At 50.9% G+C, this 25925-nt stretch overlaps 1 protein-coding gene across 2 annotated transcripts in view; it reads left to right on the top strand.

Annotated features, from left to right (window-relative positions):
• The first annotated feature begins 269 nt into the window (after window positions 1–269).
• The window catches only part of SFRP1 (secreted frizzled related protein 1), a 38484-nt gene continuing 12828 nt past the window's right edge, over window positions 270–25925 (top strand). The window contains exons 1-2 of one of the 2 annotated variants that reach the window (XM_028148659.2): window positions 270–1049; window positions 6147–6224. In XM_028148659.2, coding sequence (XP_028004460.2) covers window positions 506–1049; window positions 6147–6224 — 622 coding nt within the window. In that variant the 5' untranslated portion in view covers window positions 270–505. The remainder of the gene's footprint in view (window positions 1050–6146; window positions 6225–25925) is intronic. The other variant, XM_054720309.1, reaches the window with a different exon arrangement.

The following is a 25925-nucleotide window of genomic DNA, read 5'->3' on the forward strand; positions in this document are numbered from 1 at the left end:
CCCTCCCTTTATTTTCCTTTTCTCTCTCTTTGTTTCCCTTCTTTTATTGACTTATTATTTTTTTTTAATTTTGTGTTTTAAGGGGTGTTGACCTGTGTTTAGTTCTAGTAAACCGAGCCCTGTTGCCAGTGAAGCGATTGGCTAATTGCGCGGGTGACTGACGTGCTAAATGAGTGCGGCTCGCCGCAGCCCCGAGCTGATTGGCTGCGCGGGAGACTCAGAGGGCTTTGCAGCGGGAGCACCGGGCACTCGAGTCCTGCAGCCTCGGGAGTAGGTGCCGCGCTCCCGGGAGCCCGGGCAGCACTCAGGCCGCGCGCTCCCCTCCCCGCAGCAGGCCGAGGGCCGCCACCCGCCAGGGACTGGGCAGGAGCGCGCCGCGGAGCCGGGTCGGGGTGGGGACGGCGCCTTTTGTCGCCGGAGACTCCTGGAAGTTTGCGGCGGGACGCGCGCGGGGGAGGCGGCCGAGGCAGCCCCGACGTCGCGGGAGCGAGTGCGCGGAGCCAGCATGGGCAGCGGGCGCGGCGCGGGGGGCCGGCGCGGGGCCGCCGGGGGCGTGCTGCTGGCGCTGGCCGCCGGGCTTCTGGCCGCGGGTTCGGCCAGCGAGTACGACTACGTGAGCTTCCAGTCGGACATCGGCTCGTACCAGAACGGGCGCTTCTACACCAAGGCGCCGCAGTGCGTGGACATCCCGGCGGACTTGCGGCTGTGCCACAACGTGGGCTACAAGAAGATGGTGCTGCCCAACCTGCTGGAGCACGAGACCATGGCCGAGGTGAAACAGCAGGCCAGCAGCTGGGTGCCCCTGCTCAACAAGAACTGCCACATCGGCACCCAGGTCTTCCTCTGCTCGCTCTTCGCGCCCGTCTGCCTGGACCGGCCCATTTTCCCGTGCCGCTGGCTCTGCGAGGCCGTGCGGGACTCCTGCGAGCCGGTCATGCAGTTCTTCGGCTTCTACTGGCCCGAGATGCTCAAGTGTGACAAGTTCCCCGAGGGGGACGTCTGCATCGCCATGACCCCGCCCAATGCCACTGAAGCCTCCAAACCTCAAGGTAAGCCCTCCCCCTCCGACGCCCCGGGCGGCTTGGGACCCCGGGATTCGCCGGGCTGCAGCGGAGGCTGCGGGAAAGCCTTTCCCTGCCACCCGGATCCCCCGGCTGCCGCTCCACCCCGGAGTTCGGACGTGCTCCCTAGAGATTGCTCTTAAGCTGTGCAGAGGGATTTCTCACAGCTTCCAGTCCGTCCTAGGTGTTGCCTAGCGCCCCTCGCGATCCAGGTGCATGGACCTCCGGGGCTCCCCCCTTCCTTAAACGGGGTCCCGCTTCTGGAGCCGCTCTTCTTGGGGTCCAGTCTCTCTTTTCCGTACCTGAGACAAAGCCTTAAGCTCCAAATAAAAGGAGAGCCCGTCTCTCCTCTGGGAGAGAGCCGAGTCCCCATCGCAGTGTTGAACACCCCAGACAGGATGTGCCAGGAGGGAAAAACCCAATACGGTAGAAAGCCCAGAAAGGCCGAGAACATGCTAAGGAGCAGCTTTATTTTCATAGGTTCCATGAGGATTAAAACAAACAAAAACAAACAAACAAACAAACAACTTTTCCCTTAACTAGTCCTTCAGCCTAGCTGCAGTCCTGGCTGAGGAAGAAAGTTTAGAAACCCGGGATTTCTGTTTCTCCACCCCTTTCAGGTAACAGTTTGGGGAGGGTTGGGGGATGGAAAGTCTCTTCTTTCTCATTCTTGCATACCCCCTGCTTCTCTCATTTACACAAATCCTCAGGTAATTAGAAAGATAAAAATGTAATTAGTTCATTGTTCATCTCTCCTTGGGGAGTGGGATTTCTGATACTTTCTTAACTGTCTCAGGGACCACCCGAGGTTCCTCCTCGAAGTCCCTGCCACTTAAAGGGCAGTTCTTGAGTGGCGGGGGGTGGGGGTAGGGTGTGTGTGTGTGTGTGTGTGGGGGGGGGGGTGGGGATATCTCGGTGAGGCAACAAAACAAAACAAACCAGCAAACCCCCCAACTTGGTGGCCTGACTTTTATAGGAGTGAATTCAACCCTGAATTCTTTGGAAGCAGAGTTGAGATTTAAGGATGTGGAGATGGTCTGAGATGGGGAGACATACCCAGGTGTGCTTATTAGCACCGGGGCCGGTGTCCGGAGGGCTTTTCAGGTGTGGGGCTGGCTGCGTGCTGACTTCACCCATCCTCATGTGAAGCCAGAAAGAGATGTCCACTGACGGGCGTGTTCCCGCAGAGTGAGGGTGGGGGTAGGTATGGAGAAAGGGGCGCCCTGAACCTTGAATGCACTTACTTACTCTAGGAAGGGAGGTCAGTCTGATGCACTTGATGTTGGGTGGCGTGGGTCCCGGCCGGTCGGAAGGGCAGCAGCCTGCCTGCAGAGGCGAAGTCCGGGCACCTCTAGCTCTCCGCTTCCTGGGTGTCTGCACAGGGTTAACCTTTGGGAAGTGCAACCCCCGAGCGCTGAGCAGTTACCTAGAGCAAACAAAGCACTTTGTGTTCTGTGTGGAGCCATCCCCTGCAGCCCACAGCATTTTCCTTCTTCCCTTCCTCCGCCGCCGGCCACTGGGGGATTAGCCCAGCCCAGCCCTGCTCCGGGAGGCTGGGGCCAGCTCTGCTTGGGCCGAGTCCACTCATCTTTCTGGGACAGCTAGGTGGTGGGCATGGAGACCTTTGGGGGAATACTTTCTGGGGGAAGACGGGAAGACTGGCTGGGGAGCCTACTTAGGAAGAGGAAAGAATCCTCCCAGCTGAACTCCAAAAGGCTGGGTGTCTTGGCTGCTGTTCCGCTTGTCTGCTTCCTCTTGCCTGGGCCTTTTGGTACATCCTCCCCTCTCCTTCCTCCATCCCAAGTAGTCACCTTCCCAAGACCAGCTGCCGAACAGAGAGGCTGTGAGAGGTCCAGTCAGGTGTGGGACCAGGGGACTGGTTCTCCTTCAGCATTTTTGGTGAGAGGCTCTGCTTTGAGAAGGAAGCTCTTCCTCCTCAGCACTACAGCCACTCAGTGGAGCCCCACAGGACTTCTCTGAGGCAGGATGGCCACTGGAGGTGGAAAGGCTGTGTGTGCATGTGCGTGTGTGTGCGCGTGTGTGTGTGTGTGTGTGTGTGTGTGTGTGTGTGTGTATTGGGACAGGCTGAGATGACCGCACTACTGTTCGTTGTAGCCTTATGGCTGGTAGCTCCCGAATAAGAACTGGTACTTTTGGATGGCAATAAGTACACATGCACTATTTTATTGTTTTATTCTTAAAAATTAAAACAGAGTTTTCAAAGCAGCATCGGATCTCTGCATGATTTAGCTGATTTCTGTTTACATACTTTGGGGTATTGGGCCTCCCTTTGTGGACATGTGTTATTAAAGATAAACTTAGTTATGAGAAATGAGGCAAAAGACCCCCCCCCCCCCCCACTTCCCAAAGGCCATGGCCTGAGCCACATCAAGCATCTGTTATGGGAGAGGCGATGGTTCTTTCCCCAGGAAAGTTATTTCTAAGTCTTGCACTTACATTAGACCTGTGCACTCTGATGAGTTGTCCCCCCTCCCTGCCAGGTTTTACTGATTGAAGTTGTTTGAATAAGCAAGTACTTTTAGTTTAGTTTTGTTGTTGTTTAGGCATGTTGTGCGTTAAATCAGCCTGGCTGTTATAGTCACAGATCACAGCGGCCACAGTGTGAGCATTATGACCAAGAGCCTTCCACAGAGCCCCTTCTCCATGTATCCAGGAGCTGGCTGGGGAAGAGCTGCTGTGTGCATGTGTGTGTGTGTGTGTGTGTGTGTGTGTGTGTGAGGGCGGGGGAGAGGAAGAGGGGGGGGATGTGCTATGTTTGAGAGAGAGGAGGGTAGAGAATGTGCGAGGTGCATGTGTGTGCATTGATTTTTAAAAAATGCACTTAATCCCGATTCCACCTTGGGACTTTCTCTTCTACTTCCCTTTAAATATCAACAAAACACAAAAACATTTTAGGTTTTGGTTCCTTTGCTTTAAACTTTACTTTAAATACACTTTAAAAGGGGTTTTGTTCCACCTCTCAGATAGATGACTGGGTGGATTTCTCCTGCTGAGGCAGCCTGCGGGGCCCCAAGGACAATCGGAGGGGCACAGATTAATATTGCATTACACATTCCTCCCTTCTCTGGATCGAGCTGCTGTGCTCCAGAGTCTGCGGCTGCTCCAAAGTTGGCTATAAGGAAAGCAAGATGGGGGGAAGCCACGTTGAACTCACCTCAGCAAGATCCTGCAGCCCTGAGCGGCACTGCCGGCCAAAGGTCACTGTTGGCACTGAGGGAAGTGCCCCTGTGGGGAACGCAGTGTGTCTACACCACATGACGTGAGTGTGTGGAGCAGATGGAGACCTGGTGTTTACATTCTGATGGCCCTGGTCCCGCTACTTGTTTAGTCAAGGTTGTTTTCATAGAACCTTGCAATATGATCGCTTCCACTTTTTAAAAAAATGAGGAAACAAGGAAAATCCCACAGCAAAGTTGATGCTCCCACCATAAGTAACAACGTCCTTCCCATATTGAGGGACTTCCTTTCCCTGTTTTTCTCCCCATGGAAGCAAGAACCATATGTAAGACGCTGGCTAAGTTTTTCCCTTGGTTAGAAACACTACCAGTTTCAAATTTGATTTTGTGTGAAAAGCAAATTTCCAACATCTGGGCCAAGAGACAGTCAGACAGTCTTCTGCTTGGAGTGTGGCTATGGCTCCTGCTGCACTGAGAATCTGGACGGTGTTTGGCTCTGGGTACAAAGACTAAGGCATGTGGTCTCTGCTAGGCCATGTAGGGACCCTGCTGGGAAGTTGGGGGGTGGGTGGGTGGCCAGCTCTGGGCCGGTTGTGTCCTGGGAGCAGCATTGATCTGGGAGGGCTGTGCAGCTCCCTACCTACCCCCCATCTTGGGAGGCTTTGCTCATTTCACTGAGCCATTGGGGAGCTCACTGAGGAGGAGATGCTATCCCAGAAGCCATGGAGAGGGAAGGGAGGGAGCAGGATGAAGAGCCTTATATTTGAGCAGAGGTCACTCAGACGACATCCTTCCTTGAGGTGACTTTCCTTTGCTCCTTAGCTCCAGCCTGGCATGGCCTCTAATGCTGTGCCAAGGATGGAGTGCCCTTGGAACATGCTAATGCTTTCTTCCTAGAGCATGGATAAAACTCCACGTGGTTTGAAAGATGGTGACAGTGATGGTGATGATGGTAATGATGATGATGATTGTGGTGGTGGTGGTCATGGTGATGGTGGTGATGGTGGTTGTGTGGTGGTGGTGAGGATGGTGATGGTGATGATAAACTACTATGCCCTTCTGGGGATTCCACTGTATCACCTTCTCCCTGCCCTTCCACAGAGACAATTTATCTCCCCAGGATCCCTCTAGCATCAGCAGCATTTTGGCTTGGAGGAGGCCTCTAGCCCTGGCCTCAGATGCCTCTTCCCCTGGAGCTTAGCCACCTACCAGTGGCCCCCAGGTCGGCCATACACACATCTCTTCAAAGCACTTCACAGTGCTGTGAAAGTGCCTCCAGAGAGTCTCTCCCATCCAGCTCTCTCCTCCCATTTGGCAGCTCTTGCTAGCAATTGCCCTTTTGGAGAGGGGTGTTCTGGACCTGGGGTTAGAGTTCATGAGTTGACTGAGTTTTTATTTCTTGGCTCCTAAAGAGCTGGTCAGATCGACCTGCTGTCTTGTTGGGAGTTTGGGAATGGGCAGGGGGTGGGAATTGGATGGGGGATATTTAAAAGAGGGGGAGGGGGGGGAAAGAACAGGAAACCAACAACTGGAATAGATGTGTTTGGTTTATAAGTCAACTTTTCCCGGAGACCCACCATACCCCATTAAGCCACAAGTTACAGGTCTGCCTCCACCCAGCCCCAGATATTGTTGCTGTAAATAGGTGTGCCATGTTCAACAGCTCTAGCCCCGAAATTTTTAGGAAGCCATATGTCTGCTTATAGCTTTAGGTTGTGGGCGTTAGGAGTCTTCTTTTTGATTTTCAGGTTGCCCTTCAGAAATTCCAGAAGACCTTTAACTGCTCTCATTCTGGTCGTGGGCTGATCTCTTTCCCAGGGAAGGCTTCTCTCTGCACCCATTAACCCCATCACTCACAGCTCCTTTTTCTCCGCCTCTCCCTTCCTAGGCACAACTGTGTGTCCTCCATGTGACAACGAGTTGAAATCTGAAGCCATCATTGAGCATCTCTGTGCGAGCGAGTTTGGTAAGAAAGCATCCCTGGCTGCCTTGGGGCGGTTTGGCATTCCCTGGTTCCTCCTGGCCCACGTCCCTGCTGAGCAGAGCCTGTTGATGCATCTTTTTGGGGGCGTTATGTTCTCTACCTCCAGCCACCCTTGTGGCTACTTTTCTCAGGCAGATGGAAGACTAGACAGGGTGGGGATCCGGGCGGTTGTTATTGAAGTCAAACTTTGCTTTTGTCCTTCTGTGTGGGAGGTCCCTGGACAGGTTTATGGCGACCTTCTCTAGGAGCAAGGGAGGTAGACTTGGGGACAAGTGAACAGGAACTAGGGGGAAGCACCACTCCTTGGACACTACCAGGAGGTACGGCGGGCAGCTAGGGCTGGCCTTCTCTCCGCACCGGCTCTTTCTCCATCCACCCCTAGGTGTCAGCATCACTCTACCCAGGATCTAAAATGGCTGGTGGCTGGGTGCCTTCCTAGGGAGGTGAGTCCACTGTTAGGGCATTCAGAGAAGGGGCCCCTGTCAGGTCCTTCCAGGCAAAGAAAATGGAAACCCCACAGTATTGGGATTTAGCTTCCTTTTCCCCAAATCACTCTGGGTTAAAAGGGAATTTCGAATCAGCACTTAGAGCCCAGGAGAAGGGCTTGATGTGTCCTGGGCAGCTGATCTCAGGTGGCCTTTCAGGGATGGTCCCTGGTGGGGATGTGGTGGAAGATCTGTGCTCCAGACACCCTGGGCGTCTCTCCTCAGGGAGAAATAAATGTTCACCGCATCCATTTGAACAGCTGACTCCCTCGTGCCTGCCTCTTATTTTATGGTCCAGGCCAGGCCTGCTTTGCTAAGGACAGGTTCAGCCTGACACGAACAGGGGGTTTCTCATGATGCCTGCACTGTATCCCTGGGGCTGGATTTTGTACAGAATTCTTACCAGGAAAAGCAGCACGGTAGGTAACGCGAGTGTGCCCTTTCAGAACCACCTACTCCGTGTTTCATTAACCAAACATCATCAAGTACACGAAAGGGCCCTTGTACTGGCAGAGTGCCACATCTGAATGAGCTGCACACGTATGTGCGTGCACACGCAAGTTAAAGGACATTGTACATATGACAGATGTGCTCTCAGGGTATTTGCCATGGTGACTGAAGACACTTTGGGGAATTGAGACCCTTTGCCATGGAGAGCTTCTTGAGGAGGGATGTGTTTTGCGTGCTTCATTTCTTTTTTTTAAACCTATTTTTATTGATTTTAGAGAGGAAGGGAGAGATAGAAAACTAACGATGAGAGAAAATCATTGATTGGCTGCCTCCTGTATGCCCCACACTGGGGATCAGCCCGCAACCTGGCATGTGCCCTTGACCAGGATCGAACCTGGGATCCTTCAGTTTGTAGGCTGATGCTTTATCCACTGAGCCAAACTGGCCAGGGCTGCATGCTTCATTTCTACACTAGGTGTCTCTGTCTGCCTCCTTCATCCTTGGGGAGGACAGCAGGACCTCAAAGGTTTGGTCTATTCTGCATTTTGCTGCTTGTGTTTATCACACACTTCTCCTTGTTGTCATCTTAAATGAACTCAAATGAAATTGGTATAGAGGGCTCTGATTACCCTGCCATCTGACCGTAGTGACGTTTGCTTCTTGATGGCCACACTCTTGCTTTGTCAGGAGGTGTTCAATGCCAGGCTGAGCCTGGCGGGTGACCTGTGATAAAGCCTGTGGGTACGCAGCCCCTCACTGCCTTAGCAACAAGCTTTTCATCCACATATGGGATTGGGATTTCTTCCCAAAGACGCCTTTGGATATGGAGAAAAGGGACATAAAATCACTCAGAAATCCTGATGAGAAGCCTTTTGCTACATGGCTGGGGCAGGAAGAATCTGCTCACGTATGGCTGTGTTCCTGAAGGATCCTTAGGAGAGATGACTAAGGGGCCATTCTTGTAGATTTCATTGATCCTCTTCAGCTATTGTAAATCACCACACTTACTTTCAGAAATTGGCCCCCTGGCATTTCATCAAATCCAGGGAATCATATTAAACTCTGAAAGATAATATATTAGCTGATGTGCATGCTCATGTGACTTCTATCAGGCTCAGCTCCTGAGGGAAGAGTGATGGAAAACCCTGGAACGGAGTGTGGAGGTGACTGGCAGGGGGTGTCTTCCTGGTATGGAGCTCAAATCCAGTGCATCTGATTATTCATTGATTCACGTGTCTCTTCATTAAATGTTTCCTGAGTGCAAATTGCAGCCCTGTGCTAGATGCCATATAAAAAAAACTTACCTAGGATAAATTAAAATTTAACTTTCAGAAATTTTAAATCCCGACCAAACACTAACCAATGATTTTTTAGACACTATGGAGTCATTTTATAACTCACCAGCTGAAGGAGAGGGGCTGTGGGGACTCAAGGCCAAAGTTAATGCCAAGGCGGTGTGAGAAGAGATCCATGCTTATGCCCCATACCAACCTGAACTTGTCATCAGGTCTCCTCTAATCTCCCCCAATTACCCACCAAAATTCTGGTAACAGGGGGCTTTGTGGCAATTAGTGACACTGCAGACATTCCCTAGAGGTGAGCTGAAGAGTCAAGCCTTGGGAAATAATTTGAATGTGAAAGGTTGACCTTATGGTGTAGGGCAGTGGTTGGCAAACCGCGGCTCGCGAGCCACATGCGGCTCGTTGGCCCCTTGAGTGTGGCTCTTCCACAAAATACCACGGCCTGGGCGAGTCTGTTTTGAAGAAGTGGTGTTAGAAAAAGTTTAAGTTTAAAAAATTGGTCTCTCAAAAGAAATTTCAATCGTTGTCCTGTTGATATTTGGCTGTTGACTAATGAGTTTGCCGACCACTGGTGTAGGGGATGGACATCTTTTCCCTAACATGGTAGGTGCCTACTAAGTCAGCAAGCACCTCCTCACGGCTTCCAGGAGAGAGGGCTCTCTATCTTATTTTAATAACCAATCAGGTCTTGGTGAATCTGAGTGATTAGCTGTTTGGGACTGTGTTCTTTTAGCTCCGAGATTATTTTCTTCTTGGGTTCATAGAACTTTTGACTTCCTCCCGGAACGTACAGGTTATCTTATCCAGTTCACTTATTTCATAAATAAGGAATCTGACTTTCCCAACTGGAGTTCTTTGACTCTCTGTCACGTTGCCTTCCTCTTTAAGAAAAGACGAACGGCCACTGGACTTGGCCATAGAGATGTTTATCTCTCCAGCATGGGTGTGGTATATGCCAGGCCTCTTTGATTTGGATGCAGAGAGACTTTTAGTTTTTTTTATTTGTGATGTTCTTCTAAGACAATAAGTAGGCTTCCCCGCTCCTCTCTGCAGGGGCTGAGCCTAGCTCTGCCCTTCTCAGCACCCTGGAGAATGCAGCCTGTGGGGAACTTGTTCTGAGCTGAGTTCATTTCAAGTAAGTGAGGCAGTTCGCTTACACTGATGGGATTCAATTAGGAAACAAAGACATTCGGCAATGTCAGCTGACACACAGCAGAAAAGAAAAAGAACATTTTCCTCCCTCCTCCAGGGATCAAACTTTGCAGTAAGTGGCCCTGACATCCCGGATGGGAAGACATCAGGTTGTTGGAAGGCTCTCTGTGAGCTCCAGGAACAAGGGGTGCATTCCTTCTGGGTCAGCACGCACACTTGCCCTCCTGCCAACACATCCTCGGACTCCCGCATGGCCTACCATCCCTCCTCCTCCTCGGGCAGTGCGTGTTTAACTCTGCCTGGTGTGCCTGGCCACCAGTCTCTCCACCCCTGCGCTGGACCCCCTCGGTTCAGAACACATTTTTTTTCCCCCCAACAGGGAAAAGCATCAGGAGAAACACCTGTGTGCTGATGCTCAGGAATGCAGTTGGATCAGCCTGGATCAAGCACCAGATGGGGGAGAGCCAAAAGTTAGGTGGTGCAGTTTCTGAATTCCAGTTGGTGGCCAGCCTGCGTGCAGTGCTCAGTGTAGGATGTCCCGATCTGCTTTTGGTCCTCTCTGGTGTTCCTGCTGCATGACAACAGGGTGCTGCTCTCTCCTGTTACGCAGGCCAATATAGTATTGCAAGTGGCCACACTAATGATCCTGCTGTTAGTAACCCAGTGTCCATGGCCGTCTTCAGGTCAGCTTGTCCCAGGGATGTGAGGGTCTGACTTATCATTGCTGCCAGGTTAGAACCCCACCTCTGGCCACTCACTCTAGCTTCTCCAGCATCTGCAAACACCCTTCAGCTTTTCTGCTGGAGATGTGCGTGATGATGAGATAGTTCAGAGCTTTCTTTTACCGGCTTCCACAGTTTTCTTGAGCTTGGGAGTTGAGTTGACAACTTCTTTAGCCTGGTATTTTTTCACTGTGGAAAAAGATTTCTTTGCCCCCAGAAATTTTCCTTGCTTTCTGGAAGGATCCTCCCCCTCCCCCCCCCACACCGCTTTCATTTATATGTTTCCTCATAAAGAGTAAAACCATACTTTTGCAACACTAAAAATGAGTCAAATAGGAAAGCAAAAAATCATCTCTCACAGTTAAGTGTTTGGGGATATTTCCTAGAAGAAGGATGTTTGAAGGCTCCCTGCACCTTCGCAAATCTGTTCTCACTCCTTTTCCAAGGTGTCTTGGCTGTGCTGCTGTTCGGAGACACAGTGTTTTACGCTGAAGGGCTGTTTGATCTCTTGCAAGAGTAGGTCCAGCCTTTCCAAACTAAGCCTGGAGTTTCCTCCCACAGAGGAGGGAAACTGGCTGCCAGCAAAATAATTGCAACATCTGTAAGCTGCTTGAGAGCAGGGTCTGTATCTTGTACCGTATTTTACTTAATATAAGATGCCCATTAATTGTGAGATGCACGATTGGTTTGGTACCACTAACAAAGAAAACATAGTTTGTGTTCAAATGTAATGATAATCTGTGTCTTAGAATGAACAGAACAAGGTCTGCTTGTACTTAGAGCCACTGGCACGGTGTCTTAGACGTGGAGGCACAATTAAATGTTTGTCAGATGGGAATATGAGTGACACGGGATGGCAGGGATTTGGGAACTGAACTTCCTTTTTTAATAAAAGGACGAAGGCTCCTTTCCAAGTGAATATGTGCCACTTGTTTATTAAGTCCAAGGAAAACCACATGCCCTGTTTGGGGTGACTGAGTGTATATGCAAAAGAAAAAGAAGCCCTAGCATTCAGAAATCCAGTTCAGTCAAAGTAAAATTAAATAGACATGAGAGAAAGGAAACAACGGCTTAAGGGTGTTTGCAGATACTGGAGAAGTCAGAGAGTGGCTGGAGGTGGGGAGAAGGGTAACAGACAATCTCTAAAATACATAATCCATCTATAGTCAGAAGGAGCTGTGGCCTCTCATGTGAGAGAAGAGACGGGGTTGGGCCCATTAAGTGCCCTGGAAGTGTAATGCCCAGCTCATGGCCCGAGACCAGTCTAGTCTTCCCCGGGCACAAGGCGGGCTGGACAGTGCACAGACCTCGCTGAGCCAGGAGCCTTCCAAGCCTTCGAGTTGGCCGGGTGAGTTGTGATGTCATTCCTGGCTCGCCCACAGTCTCCGATAGGAGAGTTCCTGAATAGATGCCAGACCTGGGGTCCTGGCCAGACGAAGCAGCAGGTCCTGAGCAGTTTGGATTGAGGTCAGATTGGGAGCACCTTGCACTCGGAAGTCACGTCGCGGAACGGAGGAAAAGCTGGAGAAAGAGCCCTGGTTCCCCCACTGGTGAGGGTGGTGCATCCATCTCCTCTCATTCCTTCTTATCTATACCTGTCGCAAAAGGACAGTTAGATAAAGCACATTTCAATGAGAAGCACTTCTCTTTAGCATCGTTGAACCTGTGAAAGCATATTTAAGTGTGAGAAAGTACACAGAAACCCAGGATCCATGGGTGGGCATGGCGTTCTCTGGAAGTGAGTTCAGCCCTCCCTCTACCACTCTGCAACACTGGGCAAATCTCTCAACCTCTCCAGCCCTCCGGTTCCCTCTAAGAAATGACAGCTGATAGCCAGGAATAGGTTTTGGTAAGGAGCCGATGAGCTAGTGGGTAAGTGCTGGGCCCGGCACACAGGGTGGACTCACTGAACATTCATGTTGGGGCTCTCCGCAGGTACAGCAGTAGCCCAGCGACCGGTCCCTGGCATTGGACGCCTCCCTTCGTGACTCTCACCTGAGAAGTGAGAGGTGCATCTCAGAAACTCTGCTCTCGGCTTATTTATCGAAATCTTCCCTGAACTGAATTCTGGTTTCAGCCCTTCCCCGTCCTTGCACCGGGCTGGAATGGTGGCTTTTCTTTGTACTAAGACATAGCTAGGTATGGGCTTGGTTGGTTCAGGATTGGCTGACATGTGACTTCCCCCTCTTTGTGGTGAAGTCCAGGTCTGACCCGGGGATGGTCAGTGCCAAACGGTGATGTACTCTACAGTCTGTGATTCTCTAATTCTCCGGGTGTGAGTAGCCCTGCCCAATTGCCTAGCTCTCATCTTTAAAAAAATTTACTGTGGTGAAATGTACATAATATAAAGTTTACCATTTTTAAGTATACAGTTTAGTGGCATTGAGTACATTCCCATTGTTGTCATTCGTCATCCCCATTCACTTTGGTTATTTTTCATCATCCCAAATTGAAACTCTACCCAAACACTAACTCCCCATTCTTCTCTCCCCTCACTCCCAGAAACCCCCATTCTACTTTCTGTCTCGATGACTTTGACTATTCTAGGTACCGAATATAAGTGGAATCCTACAGTATTTATCCTTTTGTGTCTGGCTTATTTCACTTAACAAATGTCCTCTCTATCATCTGATGTATACACAAACTATCATGGAGAAGGGGGGAAGGAGGATTTGCCCTCCAATTCACCCCTGCTATCTGAAGCCTCTCTGAGACTGGCTGGAGGAAGAGGGGTAAAGGATGAGCTCGGATAGAGGGGCTGTTCGTAACCCACACAAGTGGCCCATTTCTTTGAGCGTCGTCTTGCTCATCTGTACCCCGTTGTCATTAGATCTGCTGAGCATGATGGTGCCTCAAGATCAGCCAGTCCAGGGCTTGTACCTAAAGGCTGAGGAAAAGAAGGCTCAGACAGAGGAGTTAGCCAGTGGATTGCCCAAGGCCACTCTGCCTGGCATCCCTTACAGGTTTTGTTCCTATCAGCACGTACCTGGGTAGCCAGTCCAGATTCCATACCCTTCCTCCTTCATGTTCTCTCATGCCCATCACATTTCCGTCCTGCCAGGAACGGTAGAGGAAGCGCCCTGGGAAGGGAGCGCAGGATGTTCCTTCCCGACCTCAGAGTTTGTGGGATCCTCATGGACCGATGTCTGTGCCTAACACACAGGAAGGGCTCAGCAGTCGTGGATTTCTTTCTTTGTGGAGAGAAGCAGGTAGTACAGTAGGATATCAAGAACACATGCCTCGGGCCAGATGGGCTTGGATTAAATCCCAACCCGATAAACTGAGCAACCTTGAGGAAGTCTCTCCACCTCCCCGAGCCCATCCCCTCACTTGTAAAATGTGGACGGCGATTCCGGTGTCACTGTGGGGAGAACTGAATTAATCAAGTGTGTATAGTTCCTGGAATATGGTGGCTGCTCCAACCCTAGTAATGTTCTCTTCTTATTCAAAAAGATTGTTTCAGTATGGAAATTAGCCCAGGTAGGAAGAGCCTGGCACTAATGAAATCATCTGGTTTGCCAAAAAAAAAAAAAAAAAAAAAAAAAAAAATGTTAGGACTTGGAATGGAATGTCCCGATTAATTCTCTGGTTAAAAGAGGATTATGCTGAAGAAGCCTTTTAAAAAGCGCATTTGGAAAAGCTTTAAAAGTTTTATGCAACTTCAAGGTGCTGTAGTTAAAAAACCAAACCCAAACCCAAACCAAACCAAAGCAGACAAAAAAACACACAAACCCTACCTACCAGCAGTTTTAGTTAGATGCCACCCTGACGTCGTCGTAAAACTGGATGTCCTCAGACAGTCCAGCCTGCAGAACACAGGGAGCTTGGGCTGAGTGTAGACCAATTCTAGGACATGCTGACCCACGTTTTTTCTTTGCGTTTTTGTGTGTTACTTAGAAATCTTATTCCTAATATGAGCTTTTCTACTCGTAATTTATTGGGGCCTGTTTAAGAGGGACTTAGACCTTGTGTGTTGAACTTCCCTCCGTCTTCCCCTTTTCTCAAGCAGTATCTTCAGGGCAGTTTTTTAATTTCTTTTCCAACAACTGCCTTGTGATGTTTGATAGGTACTCTTTTGGACTGAAAAACAGGCTATGTTGAGAAGCAACTGAACATTTAAATATTGGTAAATTTTGTCTAATTTTGCAGAAATGAGCCAGAAACTCCAGTCTGTATTTTTTTTTTTTTTTTTAAGGAGAACAAATGGCCACAGAAATGTCAGGCCTTTGCCCTGCCTCAGCCTGCTTGGAGCAGCCAATTAAACATGCATTAGCTTTGAAAGGCTTCTCAAAGGCCTATAGATTGCGCTCGAAATCTTTGTTTAGTCTTTCAGGAACACTGTCACATGGATGATTTATCAAAGAAAGTTGTTTATGTGGCAGTAAAATAAACTCTGGGCCTGTTCAGGCTAAGATTTCCCGTGAATTTCTACCAAGGTAAACACTGCTAACTGGCAGGTTGCAGATTCCGTGTGAAAGCCAGACACATACAATAAATATTTGAGCTACAGCTTTGCCGTGTAAGAGGACGGGCCTGTCACCGGCGCTGTCACTCTCCCTGTGCCGCGAGGACCTGGCGCTGCAGCCTGGCCGCGGGGCCGCAGGGAGCGAGAACTGGCAGCGCCTGCGTGCGCAGGAGCCACCCCCACTGCGCGGGCCTCCCCGGGCTTGAGTGCCACTTAATGCTGGCACGGGGGACTTCCTGGCTCAGAGGGACCAGCCTCAGATGGCTCAGCCTCAGATGGCTTCCCTCAGCATCGCACACACAGCTGGTGATGAGTTATGAGGGCCGTGAACCAGAAGCGGCCGGCTTAGGTTTCTTTGAAAATAGACATTTGTTGAACCAAATTGGCAGGGGACTGGGGCGTGTTGAGTGATTTGGGAGCTGGGGCCAGGGCACAGTGGGAGGGGGAGATCTTTGTGAATTCTGCTGAGCTGGAATTCTAGTGCCATAAGGGCCGAGGTGCTTCCCCGGGGTCCCCGGCTTTGCTCACTGGTGGTGGTCGTGAGAGAGCCACTTGGGAGTCAAGAGGGCGGGTCCTGCTCTGTGGGTGCTGCAGCGAGCAACCAGGACCATCTGAGTGATGAGTGAGTGAACAAACAGAAGGGGATGATGGGGAAGAGAGGAAACAAGCCTTCTCCATCTTTGAATGGAGGCTGTGGTGGTCATTGTTCATCGTGGCTTTCTAGGGAGTGGCCGCTGAGTTATAAACCGCCTCTTCTCAGTCTCAGAGGCTGGAGCTTCCAGACCACCGTTCCTGGTCAGGACCGAGTTTCACTTAGTGCAGGACCGAGTTTCATGGTGTTTGTGGGTACCTTCCGTCACTTAGCCGCCACCCTGGGCCCCTGCCGTGCCGACCTCCGTGCTGGGTCCGGGAGGGGAACCAGGACCCTGGAGAACAGGTGACGTTTGTGTCTGTTTGTTGAGGACTTTTCAGGTTGGGCTCGTGTGCAGGGCATCTGTGCTCAGGGTTGAGTCCCGAGAATAAATGGCCTTTCCAGGTTGGGGGTGCGAGGCCAGGCTGCCGGCAGCGCTTAGAGATTGATGTGCAGGTAACAGATGCTTACTGGCTTGCAGATATTTAGGGGAATAAAGGAGTGCTTTCTGCAGGGCAGGCATGAGGGAAATCATTTACAAATTCTGAAAGGATGTCTGTGAGTTGTACAGAGATGCCCACGATGTGCTTTGGCAATGGGGAGGCATTGGGGACCAGCTCCCTGAGCGGTGTTCTGGCTCCGTCTGGCAGGATTCTGAGCAGGGTTTGGCCTTCCTTGTTTTTTCCAGCCCTTCCATCAGCATCTTCCCAGGACACTTCCTCTACCTCCGATGTTCTCCTTGTGTGAGCCCTTTGAAACCTAGTTCACACTGGTGTGTCTTCCACAACAGATCCATTCAGCTCCTGGGAAAGGCTTTGGGGCTGCAGGTGACCCCGAACTCTGTGTCTGGCAGCAGAGCTAGGAACGGGGGCCTGGAAGAAGCACTTTAGACCCTCAGAACAGCTGGCACCCGGGAGAGTCCCCTCACATGCCCTCCACATGGGGCAGCGGTGCCAGCTGCCACGAACGCATGGGCCTTGGATGCAGGCACTTGGTCTGTGGCAGAGGTGGCCCCGCTTCCAGGCTTCCTGAGTTCTCATCTCCGAGCGGAGGGTCCTGTCCTGCCAGAATTTAAGAATCCGGTGGATGAGGCCTGCCTTGGCCATGCCCGTTTGTCTCTGTTCCTGGTGATTTCAGATGCTCTAGTGCAGCGGTTGTTAACCGGTGGTCCGTGGACCACTAGTGGTCCGGGAGGTCCGCGAAAGGTTGGCGACTCCTGCGTTAGTGCATGGTCCCAACTCCCCGGCCTGAAGAAGGAAGGGTTTTTTGCTTTTGGGGTGGGGGCTGGAGAAATTCAGACACGTTTCCTCGAGGAGAAAAGTAACCTAACTCAGGCTCAAGATTAATGGAGAAAGTAAAGAAAGGCATTCCTGGTGTCAGGAGACGGGCGTTAGAAAAGGGCGTGAAGATTCAAAACAGATAATACTTCTTAAAGTGACAAAACGTAACGCAGCTAAATAAATGCAGGAAAGAAAGTCACATGTCCTTTCTGACTGCCGACTCAGCATCCTGTGTAAGGGCTAGTCCCAGCCAGAAATGCGGGGTCTCGAAGGCTAACTTGAGGTGCGAAGAAGAAAAGTTGGTCTTCTGACTCACACCATTGCCTGTGTACCCCGCTGGCAGGGTGGCGGGGTCCCGGTGGCACTGGGACCACTTCCTATGAATGGGCAGCAGTTGGAATGAGCAGGTGTGGTTACCCATTTGCCGTGACCATGGCCCTGAGTCAGAGACACCACCTGGTGGGGCAGGGCTGCAGGAGGGAAGGAGGTCTGTCACTAAGAATTGTCTGCTTTGGGCAAGGTGCTGGGAAGTGGAAGGGCGACACTGGGCCAATGAGGGCAGCCTCTGACCCCCAGAGAACCCGCAGCCCCCTCCACCCGCAGGGAGCAGGGCTAACTGGAGAGTTACAGTCTTTGTTCTGAGATTCAGAGGTGCAAGGTGCCAAATGCCAGCCACCCAGCCTCTCGGGTTACAGCTTCTTCACTCTAAGCACGTATTCACTTAAAAACAGGTGTGTGATATGTGGGCGTATGTGTGTGTGTGCGCGCGCATGCATTTTCTGTTGAAAATCTATCTGCAGGAGGTGCGCATTCTTGCACAGAGTTAATTCAACAGGCGATTGTTGGGCTTCTACCGAGTACATGGCCCTGCTTATGCTTTACACTTCATACGCTGACTTTGCGATCAGCACCCAAAGAGCTGTCAGTTGTGTGGACGGGAATGTTTGTATCCTTCTCCCCAGGGTCTAGGAAGAGGGCCATCCCTAGTCAAAGCCAAAGAGAGCAGCCGCCTCCTCCCTCTAGGTGGTGCTCTGAACCCTGAGTTGAGCCCTTGGCAAGGAAGGTAAGACCTTAGTTGGCCAGAAGATGGGTCTTATCTGTACACAATTGGCCTCATCCTCATCCTCAGCCTCACCCTCACCCAAACGTCTCTCCTGCCCCAAACATCTCACCCCTGAAGCCTGAAGTTCTGCTGTTAGCACGTCATCGCAGGACGAATGAGTACCTTCTCTTTCAGGTGTCCTCCTGCTCCCCACCCAAGGGCTTCTTTTAAGAGGCTGTGGCTACCATATAGTCACATCCCTTAAGGGCTCAGGGCAGTGCTCGGCCAGGGGTGGGCCAGCGCTGGCCACCCACTGAAAGGAGCTCCTGAAAGCGGGCCTGATGAGGTCAGCACGCGGCCAGGGAAAGGGCCCATCTGCTGTGGTCGGGGCCCCCGAGAAACCTTTGTTCTGGGCGTTTGGAGCAGGAGCCAGAGCTTGTAATCAACTCCGAGTTGGGTCACCGCAGAGCTGGTCATTACCACGAGCAGTCGTCATTAGGGGCCGTCATAAACGGCCCTGACTTTCCTCCCCAGACCTTGTTAGTGGGCCAGGCAGGCAGCAAGCACAGCGCTTCTCTAGCCAGCCCTGTAATCGCTGGACTGGTAATGGCGTTAGTCAGGGCCCCGAGGGGCTGGATCAGCTCAGGTGTCGGGGGTTTTCTGGAGGAGAGAGCCAAGAGAGGCTGTGGCTACAATAAAGGATGAGAGGAGAGGCCTCAGTTGGGGTACATATGTGGTTTGTGTGTGTGTGTTTATGTCTGTGTAATGGGGAGGTCTGAGCTGTGGGTGTAGCCGTGTGATTATCTGTGTGCTCACAGCACATCCGCCTGCTAAGCACAACCATGGCAGCCAGCTGCTTGCACAGTGCATGGGAGCGCGCCTCTTACAGCTGCCCTGGCCTCGCAGGTGCTAAGTCTCCCCTGGTGAGGTCAGAGGCTTGCTCCTTCCCCCATCGCTTCAGAGAGAGGCCCTCAGAATACGGCCCCGATTTCCCCAGGCTTAGAGAAGCCATAAAGATTTCTCTGCAGCACGTCTTTATGCAACACCATCTCGTAAGTCTGGGGACACTGCTACAGCCTTGGTGCTTTGTTTATTACTCCAGATACCAACGTGGCCTATTTTGTTTAGTGTTTGCAGCAAGTCCATTTAGAACTGCTGGTTCTCTGGGCAGGAGTCACTTCCTTAGCAGATTCCAGTGGTTGCAGGGATTGTCATAAAGGGCATGCTGTAATCCCATGGATTTATAAAGCAGAGTGGAAAGAACATGCATGGCTCAGGAGTCACATGGACCTAAAGTCAAGGCCTGGTTCGACCGTCTGCTGTGTCAGCTCAGGCAAGCCACTTAACCTGTCCATGACTCGGTTACCCACCTGTCACAAAACAAAGGTAAAATCTGTGCAAGGAGATGTGATGTGATGGACAATAACACAGATTCTGGAGTCCCGGGATCCGATTTCAGCACGGCCACTAAACGGCTTTGTGACTCCGGCCAGTGTTAGCGTCTCTGAGCCCGTTTCCTTAAGCACATTGAAGGGGTCACCCTAGGGGTCACCCTAAGGCTCCTTCCAGCCCTGAGGTTATATGGTTTTGTTCCACAAAAACTCTGTGACGTAGTTTCTTGATAGGATGTCTTTGTGGGCCCCTCCCTGCTCCCTGGAAGTGTTCACCTGGGAACCTTGGGCCTTTGTCGCAGGCACCTGTGGAGGAGAAGTCAGTGTCTCAGAGTGTGCAGCAGAGGGCAAGGGAGTTGGGTGGAGATGGGGTTGCATTGCTACAATGCAATTGTAGATGAGCATTCGCCTACAGTGCCTGGGGGTATGGACATCCTGGACAACCATCATTCCTACATCTCAGCTCCTTGGACTGGTCCCACATTTGGGGTCCCTCTCCTCACCTTGTCTCAGATGTGACAAGCAACCTTGTCTCAGGTACCATCTTGTCTCAGGTACCATCTCTTCCCTGTGTTTACTCATAAACCTAGGGATGGAGGGCATAGGACCTTCTTTGCCTGCATGGGGAAGGCATGGCCTGATGGGGAGACAGTTTGGAAGCATGGAGCAAGTGGCTTCTGAGGAGTCATGTTTTAATTCCAGCTCCACAATTTACCAGCCATGAGAGTTTGGCCAAGTTTAGTTCTCTGAGCCTCAGTTTTCTCACCTGCCAAGTAGGGATAATTGTGCATACTCCCCAGAACTGGTGTGTAGACCCCACGAGATCCTATCGAAGTGTTCTGGAAATGACAAAGTGCAAATGCACATCTAACAAGTTACCCTGTGGCAGCCGGTCACAGGTGCCACCTTCCAGCTTTGCTTGGCATCCCCAGGAAAGGCTTTCTGTGCAAGCAGAGGCTGTCAGCGTGCCTCCCAAAGCATTTATAGCCTAAGCACACACTTATATTTCCTTGAAAAGGAAAAATAAAAGTTTTACGGATATACTAAATCTGAACCAGGGTAGTAATAGTGATGCTTCTCTCAGAGGAGCTTACAAAGAGTTTCATAGAGGGGATAAATGGTGATGGAAAAAATAAAGAAAAAAAGGTTTTACAGGTTATTCACATATAGGCTGATGTAACCCCTAAGCATCTCCAGGCTCACAGGGAGCACATATTACCTGAAGACTGAGGTCCAAAACCATGGGGTAGGAGAGGAAACTGGGAAAATCAAAACCATGGGGAAGGAGAGGCCTGCATCTTTGTGCCAGCCGGGTCCCCAAAGAGGGGACAGTGGCCATGGCAGGCCCTGGTACAGGTGTGTCACATCTGGGAGTGACCTGGTGCCTCCACTGCCACTGGTACAGTGGTAAAATGAGTGGTCAGCCTCCCTTTGGCCCATGGTGGCCGATGGCAGGTATTTTGTGTACAGGAGCTGTGAGGTGTCAGAAACTGAGCTGCCGGCCATCGTTCCTAGACCTACATGTTGCACAGCTGGGTTGAATGTTTCCCATTTTCCAAGGGGCCTGGCGATTCTCCCATATCTTCCCTCACATGGATAAGCCTGTGCGTCTGAAGCTGTCTGCCTCCCAGGACTACAAGTGTTGGGAGGACAGTAGTCGAGAGAGCTGACACTGTCTACCCAGCAAAGGGGAGACTTGTTCCGCTTGGATCTGGTAGGACCTGGCTTGCTGAGGAAACGAAACCTTGAGCAACAAAGTAGTAGGGTCCCCACCACAGGAGCTGTTTAAAGGCTGGATGGGCTCTTGCCTGCGATACCTGAAAGGCCTACATTTGGCAGGAAGCCAGAAAGCATGGCCCTGTGGTCCTTTCCGACCCTGCAGATTCCACGGTGCACTGATTTATGGAGCACCTGCCGTCTGCTTTCCACCTGGGAGGTGGCTGTGTTCGTGGGTGAACCTTCCTTCTCACGAGGATATCGGAGTATTTTCCTGAGGACGGTTGAGGAATAACCTGGGGCCCCCAGCTCACTAGATCACCCGGCAGCTTGGAATGCCACCTCTGAAATGTGTTTCTCTTCACTTCCAATCTCACGTGTAGACCCACTCTTCAGCCAGGAAAGGGCCAGCTGCTGGGTGTGCAAGAACAGAACCTCGAATTCATTCCTAATTGCATGTCTTCGCAATGAAGACCAGATGGCTCGGAGCATTCTGGTGGGCATGACTCTTGGGGAGTGGTCCTCCAGTTGCCAGAGAGGAGGTCCCACGGGCATGGAATGAGGTGCGGGCCGCAGGCTGGGCCTCCTTCTTCTCCTGCTCCCCTGTCCTGCCTTTTCCTTCATATAACCAAGAGCATTTGGGCTACCCCCCACTCCCTGGTATCAGTTTTCTTGGTGACTTAAAAAAAACCCACCCTTTTTGCCTTCACAGTTGTATAACTATGTGTGATGGGGGAGGGCGGTGAGAATGCTGAATATGAAGCTGCTCCTTCACTGGAAAAGGAGAAGAATCAATAGATTGTGCTGTTGATTTTTCTACGTGACTGACAGCCCATCGCCTGCAGCCTTCTTTTCTTACAGACTTAATGTGTCTCCTGGCAGGTTTCCTTGTTTGAATGATTACTCAAGTGAGGAACAGACAAGCCCAGCAAAGAGCTCAGCACTTGTCCTTTCTTTCGCGCATCGTCCCATAAGGTCCCCTGCCCTGATGCTCTTCGAGAGTTTGTATGCGAGCTGAATCTGGTCCCAGCCGGTGGGAAACTCTCTGTGCCCCTGCCTTGCCTTCTGGGTTCCTGAGAAAGAAACCCAGGTTGGAGTTGGGGAGCTGCTTATTCTTCCCATGGAGCACTCAGCAAGGAGGGGGCTTCTGGGGGGTCTACACCCCAAGACACTCCAGCAGAGGACACAACAGAGAGTCCTTCTGAAGTGGTCTGGGGGGTCATGGTCACTCCCCAGGTCTGAGTGGTGTGAGGTCTGAGAGCCCATTTCTCGGGCTGCTCTCTAAGGAGTGAGCTCACGGGAGCACATCCATCTGTTCTAGTTCCTGCCTCACCCCAACTGGTCCTCAGAGGAAGATAGGTCGGGGACTCATCTGCACAGGCCCCAGACCGCTCAGTAAGTTTCCTGAATCATTGGGGATTGAGTGTGGGGCTGCAGCCCGCTGTTTTACCTGATCTGTGGTCCTGGGCTGGAGCCAGGGACCAGGGGCCAGGCAGCACCTCCCAGGTTCTCCCTGAAGGGGATGAGGATGGGTAGAGGGACCTCTGGTCCAGTGACTTATGTGATAGTGAGCTGGGGTTGTACTTCTTCAGCCTGGATGGAGCTTAGTTTTTCATTTTTGGTATTTTGTCCTGGTGTTGGAGTAGGGAGGGGGTTGCCTGCATTTGGAGAAGGAAGAAGGGAGCACATGCGCCTGGAGCCTTGGAGGCTGGGTGTCAGCTCTCTGAGTGTGCATGTGTGAAGAACAAAAACAACAGGGAACACTGGCCATGGGGACTCGGGGTCCAGGCTCCGGCTCTGGATCAGCTGCTGACGGCTGAAACCGTGGTCCTCATTTTCTCTGAAATGAGACTTTGGCTAGATGGCCTCTTAAACCACATTCCGCTCTAAGAATCTGTGCTTCTGTGTCCTAACTTGCTGATCTGTAAGTGCACACATGCAATGAAGCAGAACCTTCCTTCAAATAAAATTTTACCCTGAACTCCATTATAGGAAACGGGTTGGAAGAAGTGGGGACCTGGAGCTGGGCTGGCCTGGGGTACATCAGCCACTCTTATAAATTACAGGGTATGTGACCTCAGGCAAGAGGGGCTGGATTATCCATCCTTCCTAAATGGAACATTGGGGCCTTTACCAAATGGCCCCTGGCCTGGCCACCTGTGGGTACAAATGATGCCATTTCCATCCCAACTGTGCTAGCCAGGTAGCCCGCCTTTGTTGGAGTTCTTCCCTGCCCACCCAGGCTTGGTGGCAGTCACTGCACAAGGCTACTGGGGCTGGGCTCCCAGTGCTCAGAGGCCCACAGGAGTGCCCCGGGGGAGGGCCCTAAACAAGGCTACCTGGGTCTTGAAGCGTTATAGCCTCCAGGGAAGCAGCTCTTTTTTCTTCTTCCAATTAAAAAAAATATATTTTTATTGATTTCAGAGAGGGAGGGAGAGGGAGGGAGAGAGAGTAACATCAATGATCAGAGAGAATCATGGATTGGCTGCCTCCTGCACACCCACTACTGGGGATTGAGCTAGCAACCTAGGCATGAGCCCTGACCGGGAATCAAACTGTGACCTCCTGGTTCATAGGTCGACGCTCAACCACTGAGCCACAGTGGCCGGGCTGAAATAGCTCTTGAACGTCTTTCCACAGCACATTTTCTCTCCAGCGTGGCTGGTCCGTGCAGTAGCCACTATGTTGCACCCGGAGCCACGATTCCCTCCTTCCTTCAGGTCCTGCTTCTGAGTCTGGGCTGATGAGCTGACTGTCATTCCTCCTGGTGTCTCACTGGCTTCATGTCCTCTCAGTGATGCGGCTCTCAGCAGTTCCTCCAGGTGTTCCTGCGTATGCATGGATCCCACTCACTGTAATCTTAGGGTTCTAGTTTTTCCAGAGAGTTCCTCCATGCTCATGCTAGCGGGTAATCCTGGTGGTGGTGGAGGTCGGGTGGGTGCTGCTACCGGTTGTGCTGTGGCCCCACACGGACACCTGTGTCCAGGGATAGGCAGGACAGAGCAGTCAGTCTGAGCAAAGGAACAAACACTCATCCACTCTACATACTATTTGAACCAATCAACAGATATAAGAGAATTGGAGCAATGATTTTTTTTTTTTCCTTTCTAGAAAGATAATGTTGATCTGGGAGGTTTTTACAAGCTCAGCTGCTGATTTTGGTCGGACTTTCTGATCCCTCCATTGGATTGCCTTTGAGTAAATCTTGAGAACGGCCGAGAAAGCCACCTGGTGCCTGCTCGTTGTCCTTCCAAGGATGGTTTCACTGGGTTTCCTGTCCACCACCAGGTCTGCCTGACATGGGGGACTTGATATATTTCTAGGAAAAAGGCCATTCCATTCTCATTTTACAGGGAGAACCCACAAAAGTTGAAGGGGGCCAGGAAGAGGAGATACAGGCAGTTGCCACCCAGTAGTCTCTCTAATTCTAACACATGTCCGGGAAACATACTTTTTGTTAGAGCAAAGGAAAGAAGCAAAGATGAGGCTGTGTCCTGAAGCTCAAGAAATAAAGATATTGAAATCTAAATGTAGAAAGAGAGGGAGAAGTGGCAGGGAGCATGGAGTTAAAGGTCACATAATGCAAAGCAAGGATTGAAACTCAGCAGTGCTCTTAACCGTGAAATAAATAGTCGGCACCTTCACTCTATAGGGAGTAGGATGAAGAACCATGGGATCGTATATAGATAGTCACAGAGAGTTTCTGGAAAGACCATGGGGAAAATGAACCAACATTCTAAAGCTAGAGTTATTTGGCCTAAACACAGTAGAAAACTATTTTTACTTTTCTACTTCTCCTGAAGGCAGAGGGGTCCTTAAAAATCGGGCAGAAGTTTAGGTGAATAAAATAAATGAATCCGTGAATGAAGAGTAAATAAAAACACAAATCTATACATATACTAGTATACTTTTAAAATTCAGTTTTGAACATGTAATTTCGTTTTAAAAAGGCAATATGTTCACATGATATAAAATTTTAAGAAGTACTAAACAGTAGAGATTTGAAAGTAAGAGTAAGTTTGCCATTTTCAAAATGCTTTTCTATATTTTTATATATATATTTTATTGATTTTTTACAGAGAGGAAGAGAGAGGGATAGAGAATTAGAAACATCGATGAGAGAGAAACATCGATCAGCTGCCTCTTGCACACCCCCTACTGGGGATGTGCCCGCAACCAAGGTACATGCCCTTGACCGGAATCGAACCCGGGACCTTTGAGTCCGCAGGCCAACGCTCTATCCACTGAGCCAAACCGGTTTCGGCTCAAAATGCTTTTCTATATATGAGTTTATTTTTATGCTGAGCCTACTAATGACCCTGTGAGGTGTGGAAAATATTATTACCCCCCTTTTTAGGTTGAGGAAAGTGAAGCTCAGAGGACAAGTGACTTGCCAGAGGTCAGACCCAGGGCAGCATGGGCAGGCCTCCAGCATCAGACATTCCAGCCAACCCTTCATGTTTCTCGTAGTTGACTGGCTACATCTGTGGAGAGACAATAACGCAGTGGGGTTGAGTTTGGTGTGTGTTACTTTCCTAGGGCCGCCATAACAACTGACCACACACCAGGTGGCTTATACAACAGAAGTTTAGTGTCTGACAGTTCAGGGGGGCCAGGCGTGCAAAACCTTGTTCCTCCTGGAGGCTCTGAGGGAGAATCAGTCCCATACCTCTCTCCAGAAAAGAGTCCGCTACACTGCACAGCAATTCTGGGTCCTGAGGCTGCCTCTTCCCTGAAGGGACACGTACATGAAATGCTTCAGACCGGAGGTGCAGCAGTTTCCTCCGAACATTGCACACAGCCCCGCAGGCTACCTGCCACAATAAGCCACGATGTGCATGCTGTACTAGGGGTGGTTTCCCAGAAAACCCTCCATTTATGACAAATCAGCACTATGGCTGTTCTTTATCTGCTGCCTCTCTATGCACATCTGTCTACAAAAGACCTAACCTGGTACCAATGCTTGCACAGCTCGTGCCCGTTGACAAGATGCCTCCCCGCTTACCAGCTTCTCTGAAACCCTCACATGGCAGCCATGAGCTCAAGCA

Source organism: Eptesicus fuscus, chromosome 8, assembly GCF_027574615.1.
Source record: "Eptesicus fuscus isolate TK198812 chromosome 8, DD_ASM_mEF_20220401, whole genome shotgun sequence".
Classification (NCBI taxonomy): Eukaryota; Metazoa; Chordata; class Mammalia; order Chiroptera; family Vespertilionidae; genus Eptesicus; species Eptesicus fuscus.